This window comes from Pinus tabuliformis, chromosome Q, assembly GCF_031772625.1.
Source record: "Pinus tabuliformis cultivar Carrire ecotype Pingquan chromosome Q, CPIR1, whole genome shotgun sequence".
In the NCBI taxonomy this organism is placed as follows: domain Eukaryota; kingdom Viridiplantae; phylum Streptophyta; class Pinopsida; order Pinales; family Pinaceae; genus Pinus; species Pinus tabuliformis.
In genome coordinates this window covers 1,306,090,287-1,306,118,184 of record NC_142296.1, presented here as the reverse complement: position 1 = coordinate 1,306,118,184, position 27,898 = coordinate 1,306,090,287, and the positions used below count along the sequence as shown (strand labels likewise).

Sequence of the window (27,898 nt, the reverse complement as noted above, 5' to 3'; positions counted from 1 at the left end):
ACTAAAATAGATTAAATTAAAAAAATATATATAATCTGTTTGTTTCGGTATATCAGATTGTTTGTAAGATTTAACTTAAAATATCAACTTTCATTGTGTCGTTTTCTTTGGTATGTATAGTGAACTGCTTTTAATGACAAAGTACAAACAAACCTATAAAATATGTTATGATGCACTATTTTTCAAGATATGCTGACTATATTGGAACTAAAATAGATTAAATTAAAAAAATATATATAATCTGTTTGTTTCGGTATATCAGATTGTTTGTAAGATTTAACTTAAAATATCAACTTTCATTGTGTCGTTTTCTTTGGTATGTATAGTGAACTGCTTTTAATGACAAAGTACAAACAAACCTATAAAATATGTTATGATGTACTATTTTTCAAGATATGCATTCAGCATTTGTTGATCATATGATCATCAATGTTATCTTCTAGTCTTATTAATTATAATCGTATACTTTTGTCGATTAGCATTTCTTGGAGATTGTCATAATGTTAACCATGTATCAATTGTTTTGTTCCAAAATTCAGTCTGTGTGCATGGAACCTACAGAAAGAATCTGGAATCGATTCGTAGGACTGGCCTTAAACGCATGACAAGGGTTCATATCCATTTTGCAACTGGTTTGCCACATGATGGTGTTATCAGTGGTAAGTATTCTAAAGTCAATAGTTCAGTCAAACTCTTTGTTATTGGTTGGTAAGTATTCTAAAGGTCTATAGTTTAATGAAACTCTTTCCTATTGCTTGCCTCTTTTATACGGCATGTTTTCTTAATTTGGTGCAAGGTCCTAATTTTTCTTTTTTAATTATTTGTTGTCTTGTGAATTTTTGGCTAATGATTTCTGATACATTCAAATCACAGTTACGGAAACTTGATCCTTCTATTTTATCCTACATTGAATCTGTTGGTAATTGACAACTAATTAATGTAAATTTGGGTAAATTGTATTAGTTATTGACGAGTTAGTTTCATACCGAATCAGTAGTTATGTAACTGAGGAGGCTCATATATAAAACTGATGAATGCTCGAACCATTGTAAGGAGAATCATTTATTGATTGAATAGAGATTCCAATCCCTTGCCCTGTGGATGTTTTCTTGACACCCTGTCAGGGTTTTACCACATAAATCTTGAGTTTTTTTTACTTGTGTGGTTGTGTTCAGTTGCATTCTGTTTCTTGGTTAAATTAACCTTCTTTCTTGATCAGTAACCTATTGTAACTACAAATGGTATCAGAGCAGTTGAGTTGAGTTTTGGAGGCGATTGCGTGTGAAAGAAAAAAAGGCCGCGTAAAATCTTGCATGATCATCTTTGGAGGCGATTGCAGATTTTTTCTTTTTGAAGGTTGTCAAGGAGGGCACCACTGCTACGTTGTCGCTGGAAGAGCTTGCCGCCAGAGGGAGCCGTCGAGGACCCGTCAAGGAGGGCTGCGTGTGGAGTTGTTACTGGCCTAGAGACCCATCAATCCATCTGTGTGCTGATATAACTCACCAAACCTGCGTTTTGCATGCTACCTGAGCCGTCAAGGAAGCGTGTTGCCTTTGCGTGCGGCCAGAGTCGTCGAGGAGGGGTCGTTGCGGGCTTGTCCAGAGCCTGTGTGCTGCCAGAGCCATCAAGGAAGCATGTTGCCTCGGTGCTTTGTCCAGAGCTTGTGTGTTGCCAGAGCCGTCAAGGAAGCGTGTTGCCTCTGCGTGCTACCAGAGCCGTCGAGTAGGGGCCGTTGCGGGCTTGCCCAGAGCCTGCGTGCTGCCAAAGCTGTCAAGGAAGCATGTTGCCTTTGCGTGCTTTGTCCAGAGCCTGCGTGCTGCCAGAGCCATCAAGGAAGCGTGTTGCCTCTGCGTGCTGCTAGAGCCGTCGAGGAGGGGTTGTTGTGGGCTTGTCCAGAGCCTGGCTTGCTTGTCGCCAGAGGAATTCGATTAGAAAAAATAAGTGTGGGTATTTAAAAAAAAAAAACAACAGAAATAAGAATTTGTTGCTAAGACGTTGGTGAAGTTGAAATTCTTTTTTTTTAGAGTTGAAGTAATTTTATTTTTTGGAAGTTGAATGTTTCATGAAGAATTCAATATCTGTAAAAGAAATTCTGGGAAATAAATCAGAATTTAAAAAAAAAGGGTGGCAACAAAATTAAGTTTTTTAAACCCTAGCTAAAGACAGAAATCAGGGTTTAAAAAGAGGCAAAAAAACTAGGTTTTATTTTGTTGAAAAGGAAGAAACCCTAGTTGCTAGTAGATTGTGGTGAAATTCAACCCTAGAAGTACAGTTTAGAAGCAAATTAGAAAGAAATGGCCAAGATGTTGGAAGCAAAGTTCGAGGTGGAGAAATTCACTGGCAAGAGCAACTTTTCTCTATGGAAACTAAAAGTTAGGGGTTTGCTGGTGCAACAAGGGTTGCACAAAGCTTTGGACGGGGCAAATAAGAAACTTGCAAGCATGAAAGATTCGGACTGGGAGGACTTGGATGTCCAAGCTCTCAGTACCATCAAGTTATGCTTGGCGGATGAAGTTCTCTTCAACATTGTTGAAGAGAGTACAGCTTCAGTGTTATGGGAAAAACTGGAAAAACTATATATGACAAAGTCGTTAACCAATAGAATTTATTTGAAAAGACAATTGTACAGTTTTCAAATGAAGGAGGGTTCAAAAGCAACAGAGCATTTAAATGTTTTTAATACACTTATATGCCAATTAGTAGATATGGAAGTTAAAATTCAGGAAGAAAACAAAGCTATAACCTTGTTGTGTTCTCTGCCCGAGTCATGGGACCACTTCGTAACTTCAATCAGTTTGAGCACCGCTGATTCTTTGAAATTTGAATCAGTTGTGGGAGCTCTCTTGTCTGAAGAAGTACGAAGGAAATCCAGTACTGAAACAGCAACATTAGAAGCCATGATAGCTAGAGGACGGTCAAAGGAAAGAGGAGAAAAAACAAGGGGGTCTTCCATATCTAAATCAAAGGGAAAGAAGTGTAAGGCAAAATGTTGGCACTGCAATAAAATTGGACACCTGAAGAAAGACTGTTGGAAACAAAAAGAGTTTGATAACCCGAAGAAGGAAGCAAATCAGGTTGATTCAGGTATGATAGACGAAGTTTTATCTGTTGAAGAATTATGTATGATAGATGAAACTTCACCTGTATGTAACGTCTCTCAGGGTTTTGAAAGTTGGCTGTTAGAATTTGGTGTTTCTCATCACATGTGTCCACACAGAAATTGGTTTACTCATATGAAGATGTAAATGGTAGTTCTGTGTTTATGGGTAATAATGTAACATGTCAGACTGTTGGGATGGGAAATATCAAGATTAAAATATATGATAACACAGTTAGAACATTAATTAGACATGTACTTGAATTGAAGAAACAATTGATTTCTTTAGGAGTGTTGGATTTGGATGGTTATAAGTTTACTGGTCAGAATGGAGTGTTGAAAGTCTCTAAAGGCGCCCTAGTTGTTATGAAGGCAGAAAAGGTCAGAAATCTTTAGACTCAAAGGAAGTACTTAGGTCTGTGAAGCAACGATTTGTTGAAAATAATACTGAGAGGGGGGGGGGGTGAATCAATATTATCAATTCAACAGTTTTTCATTTTCATACTCAGATTAATATACGCTACTTCAGTTAAGGCAAACCGCGTGTATATGCAACTGTGTGTAATGTAACAAGCGTATATCCAATAAACTTATGATTCAATTAGTTGATCCTTAATGAGTGCATTAGAACATTATTAACCATATGAACAGTAAACATGAGCAATAAAACAAAACAGATCATCACACATAAGCAACACACATGAACACCATGATATAAGGTGGAAACCCAATGTGGGTGAAAACCACCTGCTGCAATTCGTCTCTATCTCCTTTTAATAAGAAACTTCTTTTTACAATACTTATATACTGGTGTAGTCTTATACCAGTACGCGGGCTTCTACCTACAGAAGGCTACAACCTTCTCTCATTCTCCAATTTCTCCTGGAAGGGAGCTACAACCCCCTTAGCTCTTGTACTAGCCGATCCATTTACTAGTACGTAGGCACCATCCTACTGAAGGTTCCAACCTTCACTTGTTTTCCAGTTGCTCCTGGAAGGGAGCTACAACCCCTGGCTCTTGTACTGGCCAATATGTTTACCAGTACATAAGCGCCGACCTACAGAACTCTACGATCTTCTTTCTTCCTCCAGGGACCATGTTTCATAAATTTTCAGACTGGATACTCATGAAGCACAACACCATAATCTGAAGGCCACGTTTCATCCAATTTTCATACTGGACCCATCAACAACATTGAAGCACAAAATTAATCACCACTGCAAAACACCCATCAACTACACCTGCATCATTGATCTCTGAATCACCCAATACTGAAACATTGAAACCCTGTTAATAGCACAATCACCAGAACACAGAACAGACAACAAAACTCTGCAATAACAACCAGATCCAACTGCAACTTCAGAATATCATACTTCATACTGTATACGCTACTCTGATGAACCCAACTTGCGTGTATACGTGCTTTTACCAAAGCGAACCCGCGTACAGATCTGCAAATTCTAACTTATAACTTTGCAGCTATTCCAGACATCAATTATACCTAGAACATAACATAAACATGTGTCAATAATTCAGATCTAGTCTATCCATAATCAAACCATATAATGATAAAACATTCCAAGCCTTAAGATCTCGATGCATCGTTCATCATCATTCACATGGGTGCATCCTTGGTTCAAATCAAGAAAAGCATCACAAACCCATAACCAGCATACTAGATCTCACACTTCATCAGATATTCATCACTTGCACTCTTGCACCCCTCTTGGCTTAATGATCTTCTCCTTATATAGGTTTAGGCTTCTCTCAATACCATGGTCCAAAACCATGTAGAACCAATACCTTGGACCCAATACCTGGGGTCAACACTTCGGACCAAATACCATGGACGAATACCAAAATACCATGGACCAAATACCACGGACCAAAAATTAGTTTTACAACTTGTATGTGCCTTTCCTTCTGTGAACATGCATGTGTATGTATACACGCCTTTTGTTCTGATAACCCGCGTGTATACGCACTTTCATCAAGGTTAACATGCGTATATCTCTCTCTTGACTTGTTGCATTATGATCTGTCATCTGAGTGAGTTTCCATCAAGGACAACACCTGTATCATACCTCTGAGTGAGTTGCCATCAAGGACAACACTTGTATCATAATGCCAACAATCTCCCCTCTTGGACTTGATGGCAACAATCACACCAAGTCACTCTCACCCTTTGACATCAAGGGCAAAGGGCGGACCAAGATATTATGTTCCTTGATATACATTTTGTTGTCCATACTCCCCCTGAGTACATGTTGAAATCTCTGATTGAGCTCCCCCTTTGTGTATGCCAAGATGTACCAATCCGTTCATGCTCCCCCTAAGCACATGCAAGGTCTGCAAAAGCATAACATGACTCTATACATCAATCTCCCAACCAAGTGGGAATACACCATTTTTAGACTCATCCACCCAACCAAGTGGGGATATACCAAATGTTTATACATGACTCAACAACAAGAACCATTACATCATCCATCCCATGCATAGTGGGGTAACAAAATACATCATATGAACTCACAAGGACCAAGGACCTAAACATGACGTTGATAGTTATCAGCAACTATCATACACCATATATGATCTGCACCATAAGCATCAACATCCAGCCCAGTAACCTGCAATACCATTCTTTTGACCAACCAGCAAGATGTATCATTTAGCCACATAAGCATCATCACCAAAGACTTCTAACCATAATGCCAACAATGCATTATTAGAAGTATATGCTCCCCCTGAACTTGTGTCATACGATCATCAAACAGTGACTGAACCATATCAGACTTTTGTACTGCTACTTTTCTTCAGAACATCATATATGCGACTGTGCAGCGTCTAACTCGCATATATACGCGACTTGTCTTCATGAAACCTGCGTATGAGTTTTAGAACATTGATGTTCCACACTTTCAGCTTCCTCTGAGTCTGTCATGTCTGTGTACTTTGCTATGCCACATCTTTCTGGTTGTACTTCCTTTTTCTTCCATATCTTCAACGGTGATGATGTTTTCTCCTTTTGGTATGGTGTCCACAATCTTTTCCTGCATTCTTTTGCTATATGTCCAGGCTTGTTGCATGCATAACATCTTACATGTTTCATATTCCTCCTAAAACAGTCAATGGCTTTGTGACCAAACTTATTGCAAGCAAAACAATATCCCTTAAAGCACTTGGAACGTGATGATCTTTCTGTGTGATGGTCTTGAGCCATTCTACTTCTGCATCTGGCTACGACATGTCCAAGATTATGACATACATAACATTCAACATTATTCATCGGAGGAAATAATCGTCTATCACTTCCACAGTTAGGAGCAAAACATATTCTTTGAGGAATTTCTTTCCTTGGCTGTTGATGGGGTTGTCTTCTCATCTCCTTGTTGAGCATTTCAGATTTCTCATTAGAGTTCCTTGCCTCACCTTGTGATCTAGATTCACCTTCAATAAATTCATAAAAACCAAGACCAGTTTTGATAGCAGGCGACCTTTGACTACTAAGAATATCATCCAAAATCTTAGCACTGTCTTGAAATCATAATAGTTTATCCTTTTCTTCTAATTTACCTTTCAAGATATTTACCTCAACCTGATGTTGTTCTTCCTTTTCCAGACATTTCTTCTTCAAAATTTCCTCAGACTTTCTTCCTTATTCCATTTGTTGCCTTAGTTTGAGAATCTTCTTTTCTTGTTCTTCATTCAGCTCCTGCAGCATTTGACTAACTCTGAAGGCACATTCCAGCTGAGCTTTTAAGTTGATAATTTCTTCTTTAAGGGCACTCTCCCTTTTGCTAGGTAGATCTTGTTGATCTATGATTTTATCTGATGTTTCATTTGCTTGTCCATCTTCAATCTAAGGTGATTCAGGATCTGAATATTTGCTTCCACTCAACAGCAGGCTATCATTGTTCCTTTGAGCTGTCTTCTTCTTTTGACGCGCTTTCTTTCCCATTGTTCTACGGATCTCCTTCAAGCGATCAAGCTTCTACCAAAGGACCTACTCTGATACCAATTGTTGAAAATAATACTGAGAGGGGGGGGTGAATCAGTATTATCAATTCAACATTTTTTCATTTTCATACTCAGATTAATATACGCTACTCCAGTTAAGGCAAACCGCGTGTATACACAACTGTGTAATGCAACAAGTGTATATCCAGTAAACTTATGATTTAGTTAGTTGATCCTTAATGAGTGCATCAGAACATTATTAACCATATGAACAATAAACAGGAGCAGTAAAACAGAACTGATCATCACACATAAGCAACACACATGAACACCATGATATAAGGTGGAAAACCAATGTGGGTGAAAACCACCTGCTGCAATTCGTCTCTATCTTCCTTTAATAAGAAACTTCTTTTTACAATATTTATGTACCGGTGCAGTCTTATACTAGTATGCAGGCTTCTACCTGCAGAAGGCTACAACCTTCTCCCATTCTCCAGTTTCTCCTGGAAGGGAGCTACAACCCCCTTAGCTCTTGTACTAGCTGATACATTTACTAGTACGTAGGCACCGGCCTACTGAAGGATCCAACCTTCACTCGTTTTCCAGCTGCTCTTGGAAGGGAGCTACAACCCCCTGCCTCTTGTACCGGCCGATATGTTTACCAGTACGTAGGCGCCGACCTACAGAACTCTATGATCTTCTTTCTTCCTCCAGGGATCACGTTTCATAAATTTTCAGACTGGATACTCATGGAGCACAACACCATAATCTGAAGGCCACATTTCATCCAATTTTCATACTGGACCCATCAACAACATTGAAGCACAAAATTCATCACCACTGCAAAACACCCATCAACTACACCTGCATCATCGATCTCTGAATCACCCAACACTGAAACACTGAAACCCTATCAACAGCACAATCACCAGAACACAGAACAGACAACAAAACTCTGCAATAACAACCAGATCCAACTACAACTTCAGAATATCATACTTCATACTATATACGCTACTCTGATAAACCCAACCTGTGTGTATACGCGCTTTGACCAAAGCGAACCTGCGTACAGATCTGAAAATTCTAACTTATAACTTTGCAGCTATTCCAGACATCAATTATACCCAGAACATAACATAAACATGCGTCAATAATTCAGATCTAGTCTATCCATAATCAAACCATATAATGATAAAACATTCCAAGCCTTAAGATCTCGATCCATCGTTCACCATCATTCACATGGGTGCATCCTTGGTTCAAATCAAGCAAAGCATCACAAACCCATAACCAGCATACTAGATCTCACACTTCATCAGATATTCATCACTTGCACTCTTGCACCCGTCTTGGCCTAATGATCTTCTCCTTATATAGGTTTAGGCTTCTCTGAATACCATGGTCCAAAACCATGTAGAACCAATACCTTGGACCCAATACCTGGGGTCAACACTTCCAGACCAAATACCATGGACCAATACCAAAATACCATGGACCAAATACCACGAACCAAATACCATGGACCAAAACTTAGTTTTCCAACATGTACGTGCCTTTCCTTCTGTGAACCTGCGTGTGTACATATAAGTGCCTTTTGTTCTGCTAACCCGCGTGTATACGCACTTTCATCAAGGTTCACATGCGTATATCTCTCTCTTGACCTTTTGCACTATGATCTGTCATCTGAGTGAGTTGACATCAACAACAACACCTGTATCATACCTTTGAGTGAGTTGCCATCAAGGACAACACCTGTATCATAATGCCAACACGATTGTGTCAGAAAAGGAAGAAGAAGGTACTCGCCTATGGCATCAGTGATTAGGTCACATGAGCGAGAAAGGTCTTCAAATACTAATGAAACATAAATCTCTTCCCGATCTGAAATCTTTGAAGTTGGATTTCTGTAAACATAGTGTGTATGGAAAACAGTGTAAACAGAGATTTAAAACTGGAAATCATAATAGTAAAGATATTTTAGACTATATTCATTCTTATCTGTGGGGACCATCTCCTGTTGTATCATATGGAGGTGCTCTATATTTTTTAACGTTTATTGATGATTTCTCCCGTAAAGTTTGGGTCTCTATGCTGAAAAAGAAAGTTGATGTATTCAATATCTTTAAACAATTTAAAGCGATGGTAGAGAAAAGAACAGGCAAATCAATTAAATGTTTAAGAACTGACAATGATGGTGAATTCACTTCAATAGAATTTGAACAATACTGTAAGGATGAAGGAATTGTTAGACACAAAACTATTGTTTATACTCCTCAGCAAAATGGTGTTGCTGAACGTATGAATCGAACTCTTATGGAAAGAGCCAGAAGCATGATCAGCAATGCTAACTTGCAAAAGGAGTTGTGGGCAGAAGCAGTATCCATTGCTTGTTATTTAGTTAACAGATCACCTTCAGTAGCAATTAATTGTAAAATTCCTGAAGAAGTTTGGTCAGGTCAGTTTTGTGATTATTCACATTTAAGGATATTTGGATGTGATGGTTATGCTCTTATTCCTAAAAATTGACGTTCAAATTTAGATCCAAAGTTGAAATGCTATGTCTTTCTCAGGTATGACTATGTGGTGAAAGGATACAGGTTGTGGGATCCTACATCGCAGAAGATAGTCATTAGTAGAGATGTAACATTTGATGAATCTTCTTTTTTAAAATCAAATGTTGAAAGAATTGAACAGGGACGGGTAACGCCAAATCAACAAATTCAGTTGGAGGCTAGACTTTTTCGTGACAGTCAAAAGGAAGAAGAGACTTTTGGAGAAAACAGTGTTAAAGATACAAAGGAAACTGCTGAAGTTTCTGAACCAATTCAGCAACCAGTCACTCTAAGAAGGTCTACAAGAGAAAGAAAAACTCCCAAAAGGTATGAAGATTTTGCTTCATCTTTTATTTTGATCACTGAAGATGGGGAACCTTCTTGTTATCAGGAAGCAGTAGATGATACGGATAGCGAAAAATGGAAAACGGCTATGGAAGAAGAAATGGATTCCTTAGCCAAGAACAATACATGGGATCTTGTAGAACTTTCTGAAGGGAGAAGTGTTGTTAGATGCAAATGGGTCTTCAAACTGAAACGGAAAGTTGATGGAAGTATTGAAAGGTATAAGGCAAGACTGGTAGCAAAAGGGTATTCTTAGGTTGAAGGTATCAACTTTCATGAGATTTTTTCACCAGTTGTAAAACTTGTTTCTATTCGTACTGTGTTGGCACTAAGTGTATTACTTAACCTTGAGTTAGAATAGTTAGATGTTAAAACGACTCTTCTACATGGTGATTTGAATGAAGAGTTATATATGGAACAACCAGAAGGTTTTGTACAAGGTCGCAACAGAAGATTAGTTTGCAAGCTCAGGAAATCATTGTATGGTCTGAGGCAGTCACCCAGACAATGGTACAAGAAGTTTGACTCCTTCATGGTGAGCCAGAACTTTATTAGAAGTGAGTATGATCATTGTGTATACTTCAAGAGTTTCAATGGCATATTCATTATCTTAGCTTTGTATGTTGACGATATGCTTATTGCAAGCAAAAGCATGGAAGAGATCAACAGGTTAAAGGCTCAGCTCTCTAGGACATTTGATATGAAGGATCTTGGAGCAACAAAACATATATTGGGCATGGAGATACACAGAGACAGGAAAAATGGTAAGCTTTGGTTATCACAGCAGAAGTATGTGGAGAAAGTACTTGAAAAGTTCTGTATGAACAATGTGAAACCTGTTAATGTTCCATTAGCTTCCCATTTTAAGCTTTCTTCGGTTTTGAGTCCTAGAACTGATGAAGAAAAGCAGTATATGTCTCATGTACCATATGCAAATGTTGTAGGCAACTTAATGTATGCGATGGTATCTACAAGACCTGACATTTCACATGCAGTTGGAGTTGTCAGCAGGTTCATGGAAAATCCAGGTGAAGAACATTGGCGAGCAGTGAAATGGGTGCTTCGATATCTAAGAGGCACAAGTGACCATTGCATCATCTTTAATGGTAGTGAAGGATCAGTCTGCGGATATATAGATGCTGATTATGCAGATGATTTGGACAAAAGAAGATCTACTACAGGTTATGTCTTTACTCTTGCAGGTGCAGCAATTAGTTGGATGTCAAAGCTTCAAGAAATAGTTGCATTGTCCACTACCGAAGCAAAATATATAGTTGCTTCAGATGCCAGTAAAGAAGTAATCTAGTTAAAGGGTCTACTTGATGAGATTGGAAGGACGCAGGAGAAAGTGAATGTACTTTGTGACAGTCAGAGTGTTATTCACTTGGCTACAAATCCTGCTTATCACAGCAGAACCAAGCACATTGATGTACGGTATCATTTTCTGAGACCTAATCGATGGCGGAAAAGTAGCTCTTCAAAAGGTCCATACACGAGAGAATTGTGCAGACATATTCACAAAGCCAGTTATAGTAGAGACGCTGCGATGGTGTTTAGCTTCTCTTGGCTTGCAGAAGAGATGATGAATGGGCTTGGGCAAGGGATTAGGAAAATTGTTGTCAAGGTGGAGTTTGTTGGTAATTGACAACTAATTAATGTAAATTTGGGTAAATTGTATTAGTTATTGACAAGTTAGTTTCATACTGAATCAGTAGTTATGTAACTGAGGAGGTTCATATATAAAACTGATGAATGCCCGAACTATTGTAAGGAGAATCATTTATTGATTGAATAGAGATTCCAATCCCTTGCCTTGTGGATGTTTCCTTGACACCCTGTCAGGGTTTTACCACGTAAATCTTGAGTTTTTTACTTGTGTGGTTGTGTTCAGTTGCATTCCCTTTCTTGGTTAAATTAACCTTCTTTCTTGATCAGTAACCTATTTTAACTACAGAATCAATGCGAGCTTTATTATGAAGACTTGAGTAAAGGGAAATATTGTTTGTGTTTTTATTTCTAGTACTGCGTTTTGCTCTCTGAATTCATGGTTAATAAAATTAAAAATTGCTATCTAGTGACCATGGATATTACTTATATTTGATTTGGCGTGATGGAGTCATTCATGCATGTGCATATAAATGAATCAATATCTGCAAAATGAATCTAGCCATCTCAAGTGCTTTATATTCATTTCTTGTCTTGATTGTCATAATCAAATAATTCTTTTTTTAAGATGATTCTTCCCAGTGATTCTTAAATTATAAGTTTTGGGTGCCACCTAAGAGTGTCCATGGGAAATTGAAATACATTCTTTCATTTCTCTGTTTCTCTTGGTCTTTATCTGTTTATCTAAGTTGACGGTGACACTTACAATAATGACAATTTCATTTTGGCAATGTTACAAGGAACAGTACTCGCCAGTAATGGACCTTTTCAATTGCGTACTATCCCAAGATAAGCCGCTTTTCCAGGCTGTTTTGCAGTCATTTCTTAGCTGAAACACAACTGTGAATGGTTGGTCTTTTTGGCAGAGGAATGGACATTTCTTGGTTGTTTCCTTTGTGACAGCAGATTTTAGAAAACTAATCCATAAAAAAATAAAAAAAATGAGTTTAAAAAGAGAGAGAGAGAGAGAATGACCTAACCTGTAAAGCCATAGAAAGAAAGGTACGGGCTTACTCTTCACTTGCAAAAATAGTGAACTTTGGAGTTTTAAACATGCTTCAAATATTACCCCAAAATCAAATTAATACATCATGGAACAAAAAACTTATGTCACGGGTATAGTGGGAGTCACAAGAAATCCTGAAAAGGCCATGTTACTTCAATATCTAGTAGGTTTTGTGAGTTGACTCACAAGAAGTTCCATGTCGCCATCGCCATGTCATGACTTCTCAAAGTGTCACCATAAAATTCATATGTTTTCAATGTATTTTGTCACAAATTTGTGGAAATGTAATATTGTATTTTTCAAAAATGAGAAAATGTAAAATGTGTGGAAGCCCAAGGGTCACACATAGAATGTGAAGTCATGTAGAAGCTCAAAGGTCTCATAGGAATTTGAAAAGTCACATGGGAGCTCAAGAGTCATGAGGGAAGATCAAGAGTCACAAGGGAGGTGGAGAGTCACCTCATTTGTTATATATACACCCTCATAGCTCAAGCAAAGGACTTTTCACCTTGGCTTCTCAAGCTAGGCATAGGAGAGAAGATTAGTCTTTTGAGAAGCAAGTAGTTGCTTAACATTCCACTATTGGAACTAGTGTTGTATCATTGTAATGGTGTATCTTGGGACTTTCACTTTATAATTCGAAGCTCTTAGAGCCGACGCACTTTCATGCATATGTCGTGAATGATTGTAAGACTATTCTTTCATTATTTGCGGTGTATGTTTAGGTCTCTACATACTAATAAAAATGAACTATTTCATTGGTTTTAGTATGTATCTTTGAACTTCGTGTCTCTTGTTTTCATGATCATTATTTGTTTATGAACTATTTCACAAGATAACTAGCAATTCTTTCAGACATATATGTGTGTCTTTATTGGGGTAGTACTATTACTTTTCTCTTAAAGATTCACTTTCCCTCTCTTTCCTTGAAAAAACCATTATACACTTTTCAATTGAATAAATCACAAGGCTAACTTACTTGTTTATCTCGAAAGTATATGTGCTCTCTCTTGTGTTGTTTATTGCAACCAAGGCAAATCATTAAGGATATGGCAGCCAGGCCTATTCCCTGGATGGGGCTCCTACTTCAAATGGTGTGAGGTCTAATTGGAACTTCATATTGAGAAGACCTATCATTGTTGGTAGCATCTAGTGTCATCAACAATTCTGGCACTAAAAGGAGGGTAGCCTTTTTATGGCTAATAATTCACCGCATTCACATAAAGAACCTTTTGCACAAGGTAGCAATTGTCCAAGCCCAACTCCAACTCATATATCTAGGAAAGAAGAGTCATCTCACCAAGTTCCAGACCGTGCCTATGAAGTCACTTACGAGCAACTCTGGATACTTCTAGTAGTGGAACCCATCAAACTAAAAACTACATTCAGGACTAAATGGGGTACATTTGTGTTTCGACAGATGTTGTTTGGACTCATAAATTTTGGTACTACCTTTCAACGGGCTATGGACATCACATTTCGTGGTTTGATTGGACAAAGTGTGGTCGTGTACTTGGATGATGTTATAGTATTTTTAAAGAAAAGATCTAATCACTTTCTTCATCTAAGGAAAAAAATTTAGTGATGTCAAAAATATGGTATTTCCTTAAATCCAAAGAAGAGCATCTTCGAAGTGTCCGAGGGCAACTTCTTAAGACACATTATAGCCAAGAGAGGGATTAAATTGGCCTCGAAGCGGGTCAAGACTATTGCTCAAATTCCCTTTCCTGTGAATAAGAAAGCCATGCAATCCTTCTTGGGGAAAATCAACTTCCTTCAAAAGTTCATCTCGGATTATGCACAGATTGTTGAGACATTACAATTGATGATCAAGAAGGATGCAATTTACAAGTGGGACCAAAGGGAGAAAGATGCCTTCGCCCAGATCAAACAAGTGATTGCTAATGCCCTAGCGTTATATAGTCCATATTTCAACAAAGATTTCTTGTTGCATACATTTGCTTTTGACACATCTATTGCAGTCGTTCTTACTCAGAAGGATAATCAAGGAATTGAGTGGCCCATATCATTTATGAGTGTTGGCCTACAGGGATCCAAATTGAATTATCTCGCCATAGATAAGCAGGCCTATCCAGTATATAAAGCGGTGAAGCACTTCAGGCTTTACCTCTTGAAAAGCCATGTTATAATCTTTCTGGCTCACCCAATGGTTAGATTGGTTTTTGTTTAGCAAGACTTGGATGAGAGGACGTGAACTAGATGACAAGATTTCAAGAATATGATCTAGCGTTCAAGCCAGTTCATACGATAAAAGGCCATGGTCTTTGTCGACTTGCAACAGAAGCATTCAATTTGCTAAAAGAGGATTCTTCTAAATGGGAACAATAAATCGAAATGTATAACATTGAGCAAGCTACCCCTACAAACGCAGCCATGTCTTGGTACACTAATGTACATTAGTATTTAGAGCAAGGTACCTTTCCCTTACACTTACTGGCAAAATAGAGGAGGGAAATTCGAATTAAAGCTTTATCTTATTAGCTTGTACATGGTGTGCTTTTTCCAAAGCACCACAATGGTGTCCTGCTTAGATGTCTAGAAGCACAAGATTCAGAAAGAGTATTGAAAGGCCTTCATTACAGGCCAGTTGGTGGGAGCTACGTAGTCGACACTTTCGCTCATAAAGTCATGCGGGTTGGTTATTATTGGCCCACATTATTTAAGGATGCACACCCCTATTCCCCTAAGTGTCTTGTATGTCAAAGACATGTTGGTCAAGATAAGAAATCAACCATGTGAAATTTTTTGAATCTAACACATCAAAAACCCCTACTGTGATTTCTGGTTTACTATCTCCTACTTGTTCTTTACATTAACAAGTTAGTTAATTACATAAACATCGAAGTAAACACAAATGCAGCCTTCACATATATATAGATCATGCACTGAAGTAAACAGAAAAAATAACACAAGGGACACCATTATTTTTTGACAATCGTCTCTGGAAAAACCCAATGCGGGAAAACTGGTGCAACATATAGAGGGTTTGTATTATTAAGCAAATTCGTAAATACAACTAGGTTGCCAGAAATGGCTCACCCAACAGAGAATAGCCTAGGTAGTAGTACCTCTATCCAAAGACAGATATTCTGGAAAATCAACAACTGAATGATCAAACCCCACAGTGACTCCAGTTGTTCCTTGTGCTGGACAATGAAAGATGCTCCAAGCACTGCTCTAGAACTGTGTCACTCCTTTAGGATCTGCGTCTTCCTCTCCTGGCTCAAGATCTGCTAATCAGCTCCCAGTCTAGCCCACAAAATTTTCCAGCGCTGCCTCTGAGGCCCTCTGCGTCTTCTGTGTAAGCCTCTACGGCCCTCTGCGTCTTCTGTGTAAGCCTCTACGGCCCTCTGCATCCTCTGTGCTGGCTCCTTTGGCCTCTGTGTCAACCCTTCTTGGGCCTGTGTCGTCTCTCCCGGCACTTCGTTGCCTCTTTGCTATGTATTATTCAGCCTCTTGCTGAACTACCCCTCACTGCAACTGACCACTTGCTTGATTTCTTCAACAAACCTCGCCCCAGAAAATCAAACTGACTGATCTCTCTTTGTGTATCTTCAACTGACCCTCAAGCCTCCTCTTATACTTTTCCCGTTGACAATTCAACAGTCGAGATTAAGTCCCTAATCAACAACTAAGATTAAATCTGGCTTGATCCTCGTCACTTAGAACTTTCTCACCCATATTATATTAGTACACATTAATATTTTTATTTTCCTAAGTTTAGATTTAGGGACCCATTAAAAATATTAATTATTTTAATATTTCTTTGAAGCGAACAAAGTTCCTTCTATAAATTAATTACTCCAAAAGACTCGGAATATAAAGATATCCATGAGGATATAGATATTATATTAAATGCATGAATAAGAATAAGAATGAATGAATTACAATGAGAACGAGAGGCTTGCTTATATATTAGGCAAGTGTCTCTTCATGAAGAGTCATGTCTCATTTAGACATGCCTCTTCAACCTAATTACTAGCTAACTAATCATTATTACAATTATCTTTATTATTTATATTTATATTATTTATATATATTTTATTCGTTACATTGCCTTCTTCCTCAAAAAGCTTTGTCCTCAAAGCTTCTTGATGAAAAAGGCTTGACCTCTTTTTTTTGGCTTCGAAAGTCTTTTTGTCTCGGAACAGTCATCTTCGTTGATACAAGCTGATATGATCTGCTTAGTAACAAACAAAATTGTCGCACTAAGAAGGGATCATACCATCCTAAATTAATCTTCTGTATAGTATTTTGATCACTAGAATTTGGTAACGACTTGGCATCATAGGACGAAATTGATTTTACGTCATTATTCTCTGAAACATCAATTTATTGTTTCTGGTCTCAATGGTCCCGATATGTAGATTGGTTGAACTGTCTATTCTCACGATTTGGATGTCGATAAGGAACTTTCCTGGTTTGACTTTCCCTTATTGGGCATGTGGCAATTTTTATATTTTCTTCTAGCGAAGATTTTGTTGAGTTGGTTATGGAACATTCACTAGGGATATTTATCATCTGACTTGCAAAATCCAAGAACGTCTTTTCTTCAACTTGCTTGTCTTCTTCCTGAGTTGTGACATTCACTAGATCGGGATTCGTTATTTTGTCATCAACTTGAATTCCTATATTTGATGCTTCCTTCTCAATAAGTTGTTGTACCTTGTTTTCTAATGACTTCTTATCCTTTTTAAGTTTCTTAATTTGCATCAATAATTTTTCACTATGGTTTTTAAATCGAGAAACTTCTTCATTTTTGTCAATAGTGATTATGTCAATTTCATTTTGCATATTTTGTAATACTTTTTTACCTTCTTGAGAAATTACTTTTGAAATATCCGATATATCTTCTGGCATTACTAAATTAGGTTTCAGTGTAACATCATGGAGTGTTATTTTTTTCTTCTTGTAAGAAAATGTTAAAAACTTTTTCTTAGTATTTAAAATAAAGGAACCTAGAGTTTTCATCCATGGTGATCCCAAAACAATGTCACTATCCTTAAAACATAAGGTTTTCACGGTGAATTGTGAGGTAAAAGTATAATCTCCAATATTTAGGTGTAGATTGCTTATATCGTATTGTTTGTTACATGTGCCAAAAATATTTGTTTCAACTATATTTGATTCAGGAATCACCAATTGGTTAGCACATTTAGGACTAATATAATTACTTGTTTCAGCAAGACTGATAGAGATTATGATATCTCTTCCTGCAAGCGATCCTTTGATTTTAAATAATGTATAAACACATTTACCAAAGGTTTCAGGAAATCTTTCATTACTAGTCTCCATTTTACTTCTTAAATATTAATTTTTTTTTTAATATTGTAAATTTTTATGATGTCACCACACTTAATATAAACTTTTATGATGTCCCCACACTTAGTAAATATAAAGGTCACGTCTTTTCATATGACAAGGTCACGATGTTCACCAAACTTTTTAAGTAAAAAGTAAAACTTACCTTTCACATAAAGAGATTTTGTATCTCTTTTGTTTTTTCTTTTACTTTTAAAATACCACGGGCAATTACCATGGGTTGTTTCTAAAACCACGGGCTTCTCCACGTAAAAAGTTTTAAATATCACTTGGTATGAGATTTTGTATCCCTTTTGTTTTTTATTTTACTTTTAAAATACCATGGGCAATTACCATGGGTTGTTTCTAAAACCATGGGCTTCTACCAGGGGAATTATTATTATTATTATTATTATTATTATATATATATGGCCAAAGGTCAACTAGCGAATTTTCTTTTAATTTTAATTTTAATGTCCAAAGGCCTAGAAAAATGTAGAAAATGAGAAACTCCCAAATTCTAAGCAAAATGCTTCAATTGTACGGCAACACAGTGGACGAATTTCGATAGCCAAGGACCTAGATCGGAGAACGAGCTCTGTGCACCGGTTAAGCAACCTAGAGGACCGAACTGCACTGATACCAAATGAAGCGAACAAAGTTCCTTCTATAAATTAATTACTACAAAAGACTCAGAATATAAAGATATCCATGAGGATACAAATATTATATTAAATGTATGAATAAGAATAAGAATGAATGAATTACAATGAGAACGAGAGGCTTTCTTATATATCAGGCAAGTGCCTCTTCATGAAGAGTCATGTCTCATTTAGACATGTCTCTTCAACCCAATTACTAGTTAACTAATCATTATTACAATTATATATATATATATATATATATATATATATATATATATATTATTCGTTACACTCTTCATCCAGGTGGAATTTCTCCAAACGATTTCTGGGTCTTGGAGAGATCATGTGCCTTAGCCTCTCCACCAAATTTCATGGCTAGAGCACATCCGATGCTACCAAAAATCAACACTCCCTGTTAGCAAGGAATGTGCTCTAGTAATACTTCACCATAGAAGCATCACACTAATCCTCCGCATCGGTCCTTTGTGTTGATGTTTGGCTTGCTACCTCACATCCACTGCATTGTTGCTTCCTTTACTGCCGCCCATGACACTGCCACTACCACTGCTACATATGTACTGCAACTCCTCAAAATGTTGCATCATGCTACCCATAGCACTACCACTGCTAACTATTGCACTGCAACTCAGTTACTGAGAAGTAAGTAACTGACTTCACCTAAGTACTGACACCCTGGTCAGTTGGAAGCCTCGTGATGTTGAAGCCACCTCTGCTGCTATCTTGTGCTCCCTCTGCTGCCCCTGCATTGTTGCAAACACCTTTGTGCCTCTTGCCCTGCTGCAACCTCCATTGCGCTGCTACAGACTTCAACACTCTAGCACTGCCATTGTTGCTCCATCACACCTTGCTCCACCCGACACCTGTCATCATACTACTATCGTTAAGGGCTCCCGTAGCCATATGTGATCCAAGAGTTTGGTTACCTCAAGGATCTTGCCCCTCTTATGTAATCATCTCGACTACATCTCTATGTCTCCCCACCTCTTCTCTAGAGGTGCATCAACACTCATGGCACAATCGTCATCAGTCTCGACATCCTTCTCTGCCTTTGCTGGAGCAGCCTGAGTCAGAAGCTTCTCCCTTGCGTTTCTTCTAGGGGCACTGAGAGGCATAATGTCCCAGTTCCCCACGGTTGAAGCACTTGAACTTGGAGATATCTTTCTTCTTCCTCTACTGAACCCTATGTTGTCTCACAGATGCTAGAGTTGCATCCTCCTCCTCCTCTTTCTGGATTTGAACACCCTTACCGCTACTCCCCACCTTAGTCAACCTCCTTATCCCTTTCTGTCGAAGAGTTGCCCACATCTACTCCCAACTAGGGAGAGTCGCTCCGCTCAAAATGCTTTGGAAAAATGTATCCCAGTCCTCGAAGATTGCATTTAGACAGTCCTGACCATAAACTCTGGATCCAGTGTAGGCCCCACAGAAGTAAGCTGGTCACGAATTCCTTGCAACCTGAGAAGGAACGGATCTATCTCCTCTCCTTTCTGCATCTGATATGACCTCAGTTGATTCTCTAATAACATCTTCCGCTACACGGAAGAGCCCTGGTATAAGGTGGTCAACGTCTGCCACATCTCCCTTGTTGTGTTCTTCTCAGCAATATGTGGTATGACATGATCCTTGACCCCGTCTAGAATCATGCATTTTGTTTTCGCCTCAGCCTCCTCATACTTCTCATTTGCATTAGGGTCAACTGGGACAACTACGGTTTTCAAGACAGTCCTCGATGCAATGTTTATCCAGGATTGCCAGGATCCTGGCCCTCTAGATGACAAAATTGGAAGCCCCATCAGCTCCATCCAATTTGTCTTGATCCCTCAATCCGTTCACTGCCATCTCTTATCCTCTTCCCTAGACTCCCTCTCAGTCTTGATTTCCCTCTTAGAAATCTTCTGGCCAACTGTTGAATCACTCCTCTCCAATCCTCCTTTGCTGATGCAACCCAAATCTAGATTTCTTGGCTAGAAATATGTCGAGGCAGTGCTTCCCTTTGTAGGTTTTAACTCTATACAGAAATTACCTACATACTAATTCTAAAACACAGAAAATAAGCAATGCGAGAGCATAACACATAAAACACATATACATAGAGATTTCCCCTGGATTCCAAAACCGGGACTACCAGCTTGATTTTTCATTACATTCCTTTCAATGTTACAATACATATATATACATGTCGAAGCATCCAATACCATGGACCGAAAACCATCGCATCCAAAACCATGGACTGAAAACCATAGGTAGGTTTGCCCAACCTAATATAATAGGGTCCAAAAAAAAATTCCCCGGGGTGCTGCCCCGGACCTTGTAGACGGGGGGCTACTCACCCCCCTCAAACCCCCCTTGTGACCCCCCCGCTGTGCAATCGGCGCAACAAAGGGGGGGCTCTGCTCCCCCGCTAACCCCTCGGTTCACTATGTAGGTTAGTCGTGGAAAGAATATAACACAACCCAACATTCTCCCACTTGTTATTTTCTTTCCACATGAGAGCTTAGTCATTTTTCCAGCCCTGAAATGCCCATTGTTTCTCTACGCCAGGAGAAATTCTCAGAGCTCACAGATTTTGTCAATGCATCTGCAGTATTCTTCAAAGTGTCCACCTTTACTAGCAACACCTTTTTGTCTTCTATCATATTCCTCACAAAGTGATACTGAACATCAATGTGCTTTGTCTTTGAATGATAAGCAGGGTTCTTTGTCAAGAAAATTGCACTTTAGTTGTCACAGTCTATCCTTATAGCTCCCTGTACTAACCCCATACTTGAACACAATCTCTGCAACCAAACTGCTTCCTTGCTTGCATGAGTGGCTACCATGTATTATGTCTTTGTAGTTGATAGTGCCACTACAGATTGTTTCTTACTCATCCAACTGACTGCACCTCCAAATAGGTTAAACACATACCCACTTGTAAATCTTCTTTGATCTAGATCTCCAGCCTAGTCTGCATCAACAAAGCCACGAATATCCAAGACTCTGTGCAATCCTGGTCTTCCTTGGTAGCACAAACCGTAATCACTAGTGCCACACAGATACCTGAAAACCCGTTTCACTGTTGTTCAGTGCTCCTTCCCTGGTTTTGACATAAACCTGCTCAATACTCCCACTGCATGTGCAATGTTTGGTCTAGTACAGACCATTGCATACATCAGGCTACTGACTGCACATGCATATGGAACATGGGAAATATCTTCTTCCTCTTCTTGTGTCTTGGGACACTATTCAGCAGATAACTTTACACCTACATGAATAGGAACCTTCACCAGTTTACTATCCTGCATATTAAACCTCTGCAGTATTGTCTCGACAGACTTTCTCTGGTTTACCCAGAGCTTCCTCTTTGCCCGATCTCTTTTAATTTCCATGCTCAAAATATAGTTTGTAGCACCATGATCTTTCATGTCGAATTTGGAGGACAATTAGGTCTTCAAATCCTGGATAATTTCTTTGTCATTTCCAACCAGCAACATATCATCCACATACAAGACCAGATAAATAACACGGTCACCAATTAATTAAAAATACACACAGTGATCTGTTTTGCTTCTGGTGAAGCCAAGTCCCCATATAAATGTATCAAATTTCTGATACCACTTCCTTGGTGATTGTTTTAACCCATACAGAGACTTCTTTAATTTGCATACTAGTTCTTTCTTACCCTTCACTACAAAGCCTTCAGGGTTCTTCATGTAGATCTCCTCTTCCAAATCCCCATGAAGAAATGTTGTCTTCACATCCATCTGTTCTACCTCAAAATCAAAAGCAGCAGCAACATATAAAAGTTACCTAATAAAAGTTACCTTGGCAACAGGAGAAAAAATATCACCAAAATCAATTCCCGACACTTGGGAATAACCTTTTGCTACCAACTGAGCTTTTCATTTCTCCACCTTTCCTTCTGCATTTGTCTTCTTCTTGAACACCCATTTGTTGCCAATGGGTTTCCTTCCGGCTGGCAACTCCACCAGATCCCAAGCCTCATTTTTGTGCAAAGATGCCATTTCATCAATCATGGCCTCTTTCTAGAGTTTTCCATCCTCTGAATCTACTGCTTCCTTCACAGTTCTGGGATCATCATCAGTAATAGATAAAGCAAAATTTGAACAGAAAGCAGATGGACTATACCTTTCTGGTTGTCTTCTTTCTCGAACTAATCTTCTTACACCCGGAGTTTGTGGCTCTTCATCTTTTGATTCCTTCTCTGCTGTAGATTCAGATTCTTCCTCCTTTAGCTCAAACTCTATCTTCTCATGTTCCTTTCGTGGGACTTCATGTTTAATAACATCTTTCACCTCTCTGAACACCACATCTCGGCTGTACACAACTTTCCTTGTCGTTGGGTTCCAAAGCTTATAACCCTTTAAACCATCCTTATACCCAATAAAGATGCATTTTTCAGATTTACTATCCAACTTGGTTCGTTTCTCCTTTGGAACATGTGCATATGCATCACATCCAAATACCCTCAAATGTGAAAGAGATGGTTTCTTACCAGGCCATACCTCTTGTGGAGTCTTATCCTCCAATCCTGATGAAGGTGAACTGTTGACCAGATAACATGTTGTCTCCACTGCCTCTGCCCAAAATTCCTGTCCTAACCCAGCACCACTGAGCATACTTCTTGCCCTTTCCATCAACGTCTTGTTCATTCTTTCTGCAACTCCATTTTGCTGAGGTGTATATGGAGTAGTCTTCTGTCGTGCTATACCACACTTCTTTCAGAATTCTTCAAATTTCTTACTGCAAAACTCTCCATCGTTATCTGTCCTCAACACCTCTATCTTCTTCTTTGTCTGGTTTTCCACCAAAGCCTTAAATTCTTTAAACCTGTCAAAGACTTCAGATTTCTTCTTAAAGAAATATATCCATGTATTCCTTGAGAAGTCATCTAAGAATGATACATAGTACACAAACTTACCTAGTGATGGGACCTTCACAGGTCCAAACACATCACTGTGCACAAGCTCTAATATTTGTTTCGCCCTCTTACCACCAAAGGGGAAACTCACCCGATTCTGCTTCCCATATACACAATTTTCATATAAATCAAAGTCCAGAGAGCTATTACTCATACCTTCTATCATACCTTTATCATGAAGTATTCAAAGGCCCTTCTCTCCAATATGTCCAAGCCTTTGATGCCACAGCATGGTCTTCTCTCCAGAGACCACTAGATTTTCTACTCCACTTTCAAGAACCAAAGAACTGTTGCACCCATCAACAACAGTGCTACCTTGCAGCTTGTACAGAGTTCCAGTCCGAACTCGCATCAATACCAGTGCTCCCCGAACCATCTTGCAGGTATCCTTCTCGAACACTATTTTTACACCTGCATCATCCAATTTGCTTACAGAAATCAAATTTCTGGCCAATGCAGGAATATGCAGAACACTTGGAAGTGTTCTAACCCTTCCACCTTGCAACTTCAACTTTACTTTTCCACGACCAACGATTCTAGCCTTCCTGTCATCCCCCAAGAAGACATCACCACCCTCGTATTTCTCATACTAGCAGAACCACTCTCTATGGGGTGTGAAGTGAAAGGATGCACCTGAGTCAATCAACCATGCCTCATGATCTACATGTGTACTTGAAGAAGCCAAGTACACATCCCCACCTTCATCTGAGGTGGTTTTCGGCTCTATAGAAGAAGCATCATCAGATCCCTTTCCTTTATCAGGAGCTTTATATTTACAATCCCTTTTGAAGTGCCCTTCCTTTTCGCATTTCCAGCACACCACCTTTACAGGTTTTCCTAGAGATTTAGATCTCCCACTCGATGACTTATTTTTGTTTCTGTTCTGGGACTATCCTCGTACAGACAAGGCATCACCATTTTAGCTATCCATATTTTTCCGTCTCATCTCCTCCCTCAACAAGGATGAGACTATTTCATCAAAATGCAAGGCAGTTGCATTGCTACCTATTGCAATAATCAGACTATCCCACAAATCTGGTAGAGAACACAATAAACTGATGAACTTATCTTCATATGAAATTTTAATATCAACAGATGCTAGCTGACTTACTACAGTATTAAATGCGTTCAAATGCTCTGTCACCGAGTCTCCATCTTTTATCCTCAGGTTATACAGCTTTCTCCACAAGAACAATTTATTCACCAGAGACTTAGATTGGTACAAAGTCCCTAACTTGTCCCACAAAGCCTTTGCCATAGCCTCCCCTAATACATTCAGTAATACTGAATCTGAGACACACAATCGTATTGTGCTCTTTGCCTTCCGATCCAACTTCTTCCATTCTTCATCGGACACTCCCGTTGGTTTAGTACCCGGATCTACCACGATCCACTGATCTTTATCCACCAACAGATCCTCCATCTTGAGTTTCCACAACTCAAAACTCTGACCATTAAATTTCTCAATCTCTATCTTTCCACTGCTCGCCATCTTCTTTCACCCCCAGAATCAATCTCGCAGATCTCCCACTGAACAGGGTCTACCACAGGCTCGAGCAAAACCCCTTAACAACAAAGGCGTTCCCTTGAAGCCAAAACAGCTCTGATACCAAATGTAGGTTTTAACCCTGTACAGAAATTACCTGCATACGAATTCTAAAACACAGAAAATAAACAATGCGACAGCATAACACATAAAACACATATACACATAGATTTTCCCCTGGATCCTGAAACCTGGACTACCAGCTTGATTTTTCATTATATTCTTTCCAATGTTACAATACATATATATACATGTCGAAGCATCCAATACCATGGACCGAAAACCATCGCATCCAAAACCATGGACGGAAAACCATAGGTAGGTTCGCCCAACCTAATAACACAACCCAACACCCTCTACCTTGGTTAAATCTCCTTAGACATTGTTCTGCACTCACAAAAACAGTTTCCCACCAGCTCCACAAATCAAAATCTTCTTAGCTTCCTTAGACCTAGCAACTGAAGAATCTGAGCCCTTCTGTCTCTGCGCAATCACAATGAGAGCTAGATCAGCTCCTCCCGGCCATTGCATCAATCCTTCTTGGATGAGAAACATGTCTCGGCACTGCATAGGTCTGATATGTCCCCCCTCTGCCTATGCGTTGGCCTAGATAGCTGACACAGCTACTGTGTGGGCTTCTCCCAGCTACTGCGTCACCTTCACCTGGCTCAAAGTGTTGACACAGGCACTGTGTGAGCCTATGCGTCGCCTCCTCTGCACTGCGTCACCCTTCCTTCTACGTCTATCACTCTGGAACATCGTTGCTTCTCTGCTGCAAACTCTCAAATTTCTCAATTGGTGCCTTCAGTCTCCGATGATCTGCAATCACTTTGATACCATATGAAAATTTCTGAATCTAACACATCAAAAACCCATACTGCAATTTATGGTTTACTATTTCCTACTTGTTCTTTACATTAACAAGTTATTTAATTGCATAAACATCGAAGTAAACACAAATGCAGCCTTCACAGATATACAGATCATGCACTGAAGTAAACAGAAACAATAACACAAGGGACATTGTTATTTTTGGACAATCATCATTGGAGAAACCCAATGTTGGAAAAACGGTGCAACATATAGAGGGTTTGTATTATTAAACAGATTTGTGAATACAACTAGGGTGCCAAAAATGGCTCACCCAACAAAGAATATCCTCGGCAGTAGTACCTCTATCCGGAAATAGATATTCTGACAAATCAATAACCGGATGATCAAACCCCACAGTGACTTCAACTATTCCTTGTGCTGGACAATGAAAGCTGCTCCAAGCACTGCTCTGGAACTACTTCACTCATTTAGGATCTGCGTCTTCCTCTCCCGGCTCAGGATCTGTTAATCAGCTTCTAGTCTGCCCCACAGAATCTCCCAACGCTGCCTCTGAGGCCCTTTGCGTCCTTTGCATCAACCCTTCTTGGGCCTGCGTTGTCTCTCCCGACACTTCGTTGCCTCTCTGCTATGTATTCTTCAAACTCTTGTTGAACTGCCCCTCACTGCAACTGATCACTTGCTCGATTTCCTCAACAAACCTTGCCCCAGAAAATCGAACTGACTAATCTCTCTTGGTGTATCTCCAACTGACCCTCAAGCCCCTTATACTTTTCTTGTTGACGATTCAACGGCCGAGATTAAGTCCCTAATCAACGGCTAAGATTAGATCTGGCTTGATCCTCACCACTTAGAACTTTCTCACCCATATTACATTAATGCACATTAATATTTTTATTTTCCTAAGTTTAGACTTAGGGACCCATTGAAAATAATAATTATTTTAATATCTCTTCATCCGGATGGTATTTCTTCAAACGATTTCTAGGTCTTGGAGATCTCATGTGCCTTAGTCTTTCCACCAAATTTCATGGCTAGAGCACATCCGATGCTACCAAAAATCAACAAACCACCCCATTGTAGCCCATTGTCATTAAAGAGCCATTTCAACAATGGGGCTTATATGTTATTAGCAAAAAATTTCCACATTCATCAAAGCAACACCGATATATCTTAACTTCCATAGATTACTTTACTCAGTGAGTTGGAGAAGTTCCATTGAAACAAGTGAACGAGCAGGAATTCATCCAATTCCTTTAGAAGAATATTATTACCAGGTTCTGCATTCCCACACTACTTGTTTTCGATAATGCAACTTACTTTTCATCGCTAAAACTTTGTGATTCTTTATTATAGAATGGTTTTGTTTTAAAGCACTCATCTAATTATTATCGTCAGGGAAACAATTTAGTTGAGTCTATTAATAAGAATTTAATTCGCATCATTAAGAAAATTGTTTACTTTGAGCAAAGGAACTAGCATAATGCATTGGTGAATGCTTTGTGGGATGACCATGTCACACCAAAACCCTCTCTGAAGACCTCCCATCACTTCCTCATGTATGTAAAAGAAGTTATCCTTGCTCTGAACATATATCTCCCGTCCCTTCAGTTTTCTTAAGAATCCCGAGGTAAACCATGTCTTATTGTTCATAGTAGGATAGACACCCTTCTTAAGTTAAAGGAAGAAAGGTGAAAAACAAAAGAAAATTTGCTATGCATCATAACCGTATCAAGCATCGGTTTGACAAGAAATTTGTGGGGAACAAGGAGTTCGATGTGAGAAACTTAGTATTGAAATGGGATAAAGCCCATGAAGAGAAAGGTAAACACACCAATGTTTTCAATCCATGTGGATTGAACCCTTTGTTGTTCATGGCAAGCTTAGCGACCATACTTATCGTCTCCAATCCTTAGATGGGAATTTGGGGCTTAGGGTTTCTCTTTGGGGAAATTTGCCCCGATGCTGCCCAAATTTC

At 39.0% G+C, this 27,898-nt stretch overlaps 1 protein-coding gene across 5 annotated transcripts in view; it reads left to right on the top strand.

The window, feature by feature from the left end:
- The window catches only part of LOC149224631 (uncharacterized), a 447,397-nt gene that overhangs the window by 332,096 nt on the left and 87,403 nt on the right, over positions 1–27,898 (top strand). For all 5 annotated transcript variants that reach the window (XM_089386200.1, XM_089386201.1, XM_089386199.1 and 2 more), the window contains exon 5: positions 540–659. In XM_089386200.1, the coding sequence (XP_089242326.1) occupies positions 540–659 (120 nt within the window). The remainder of the gene's footprint in view (positions 1–539; positions 660–27,898) is intronic.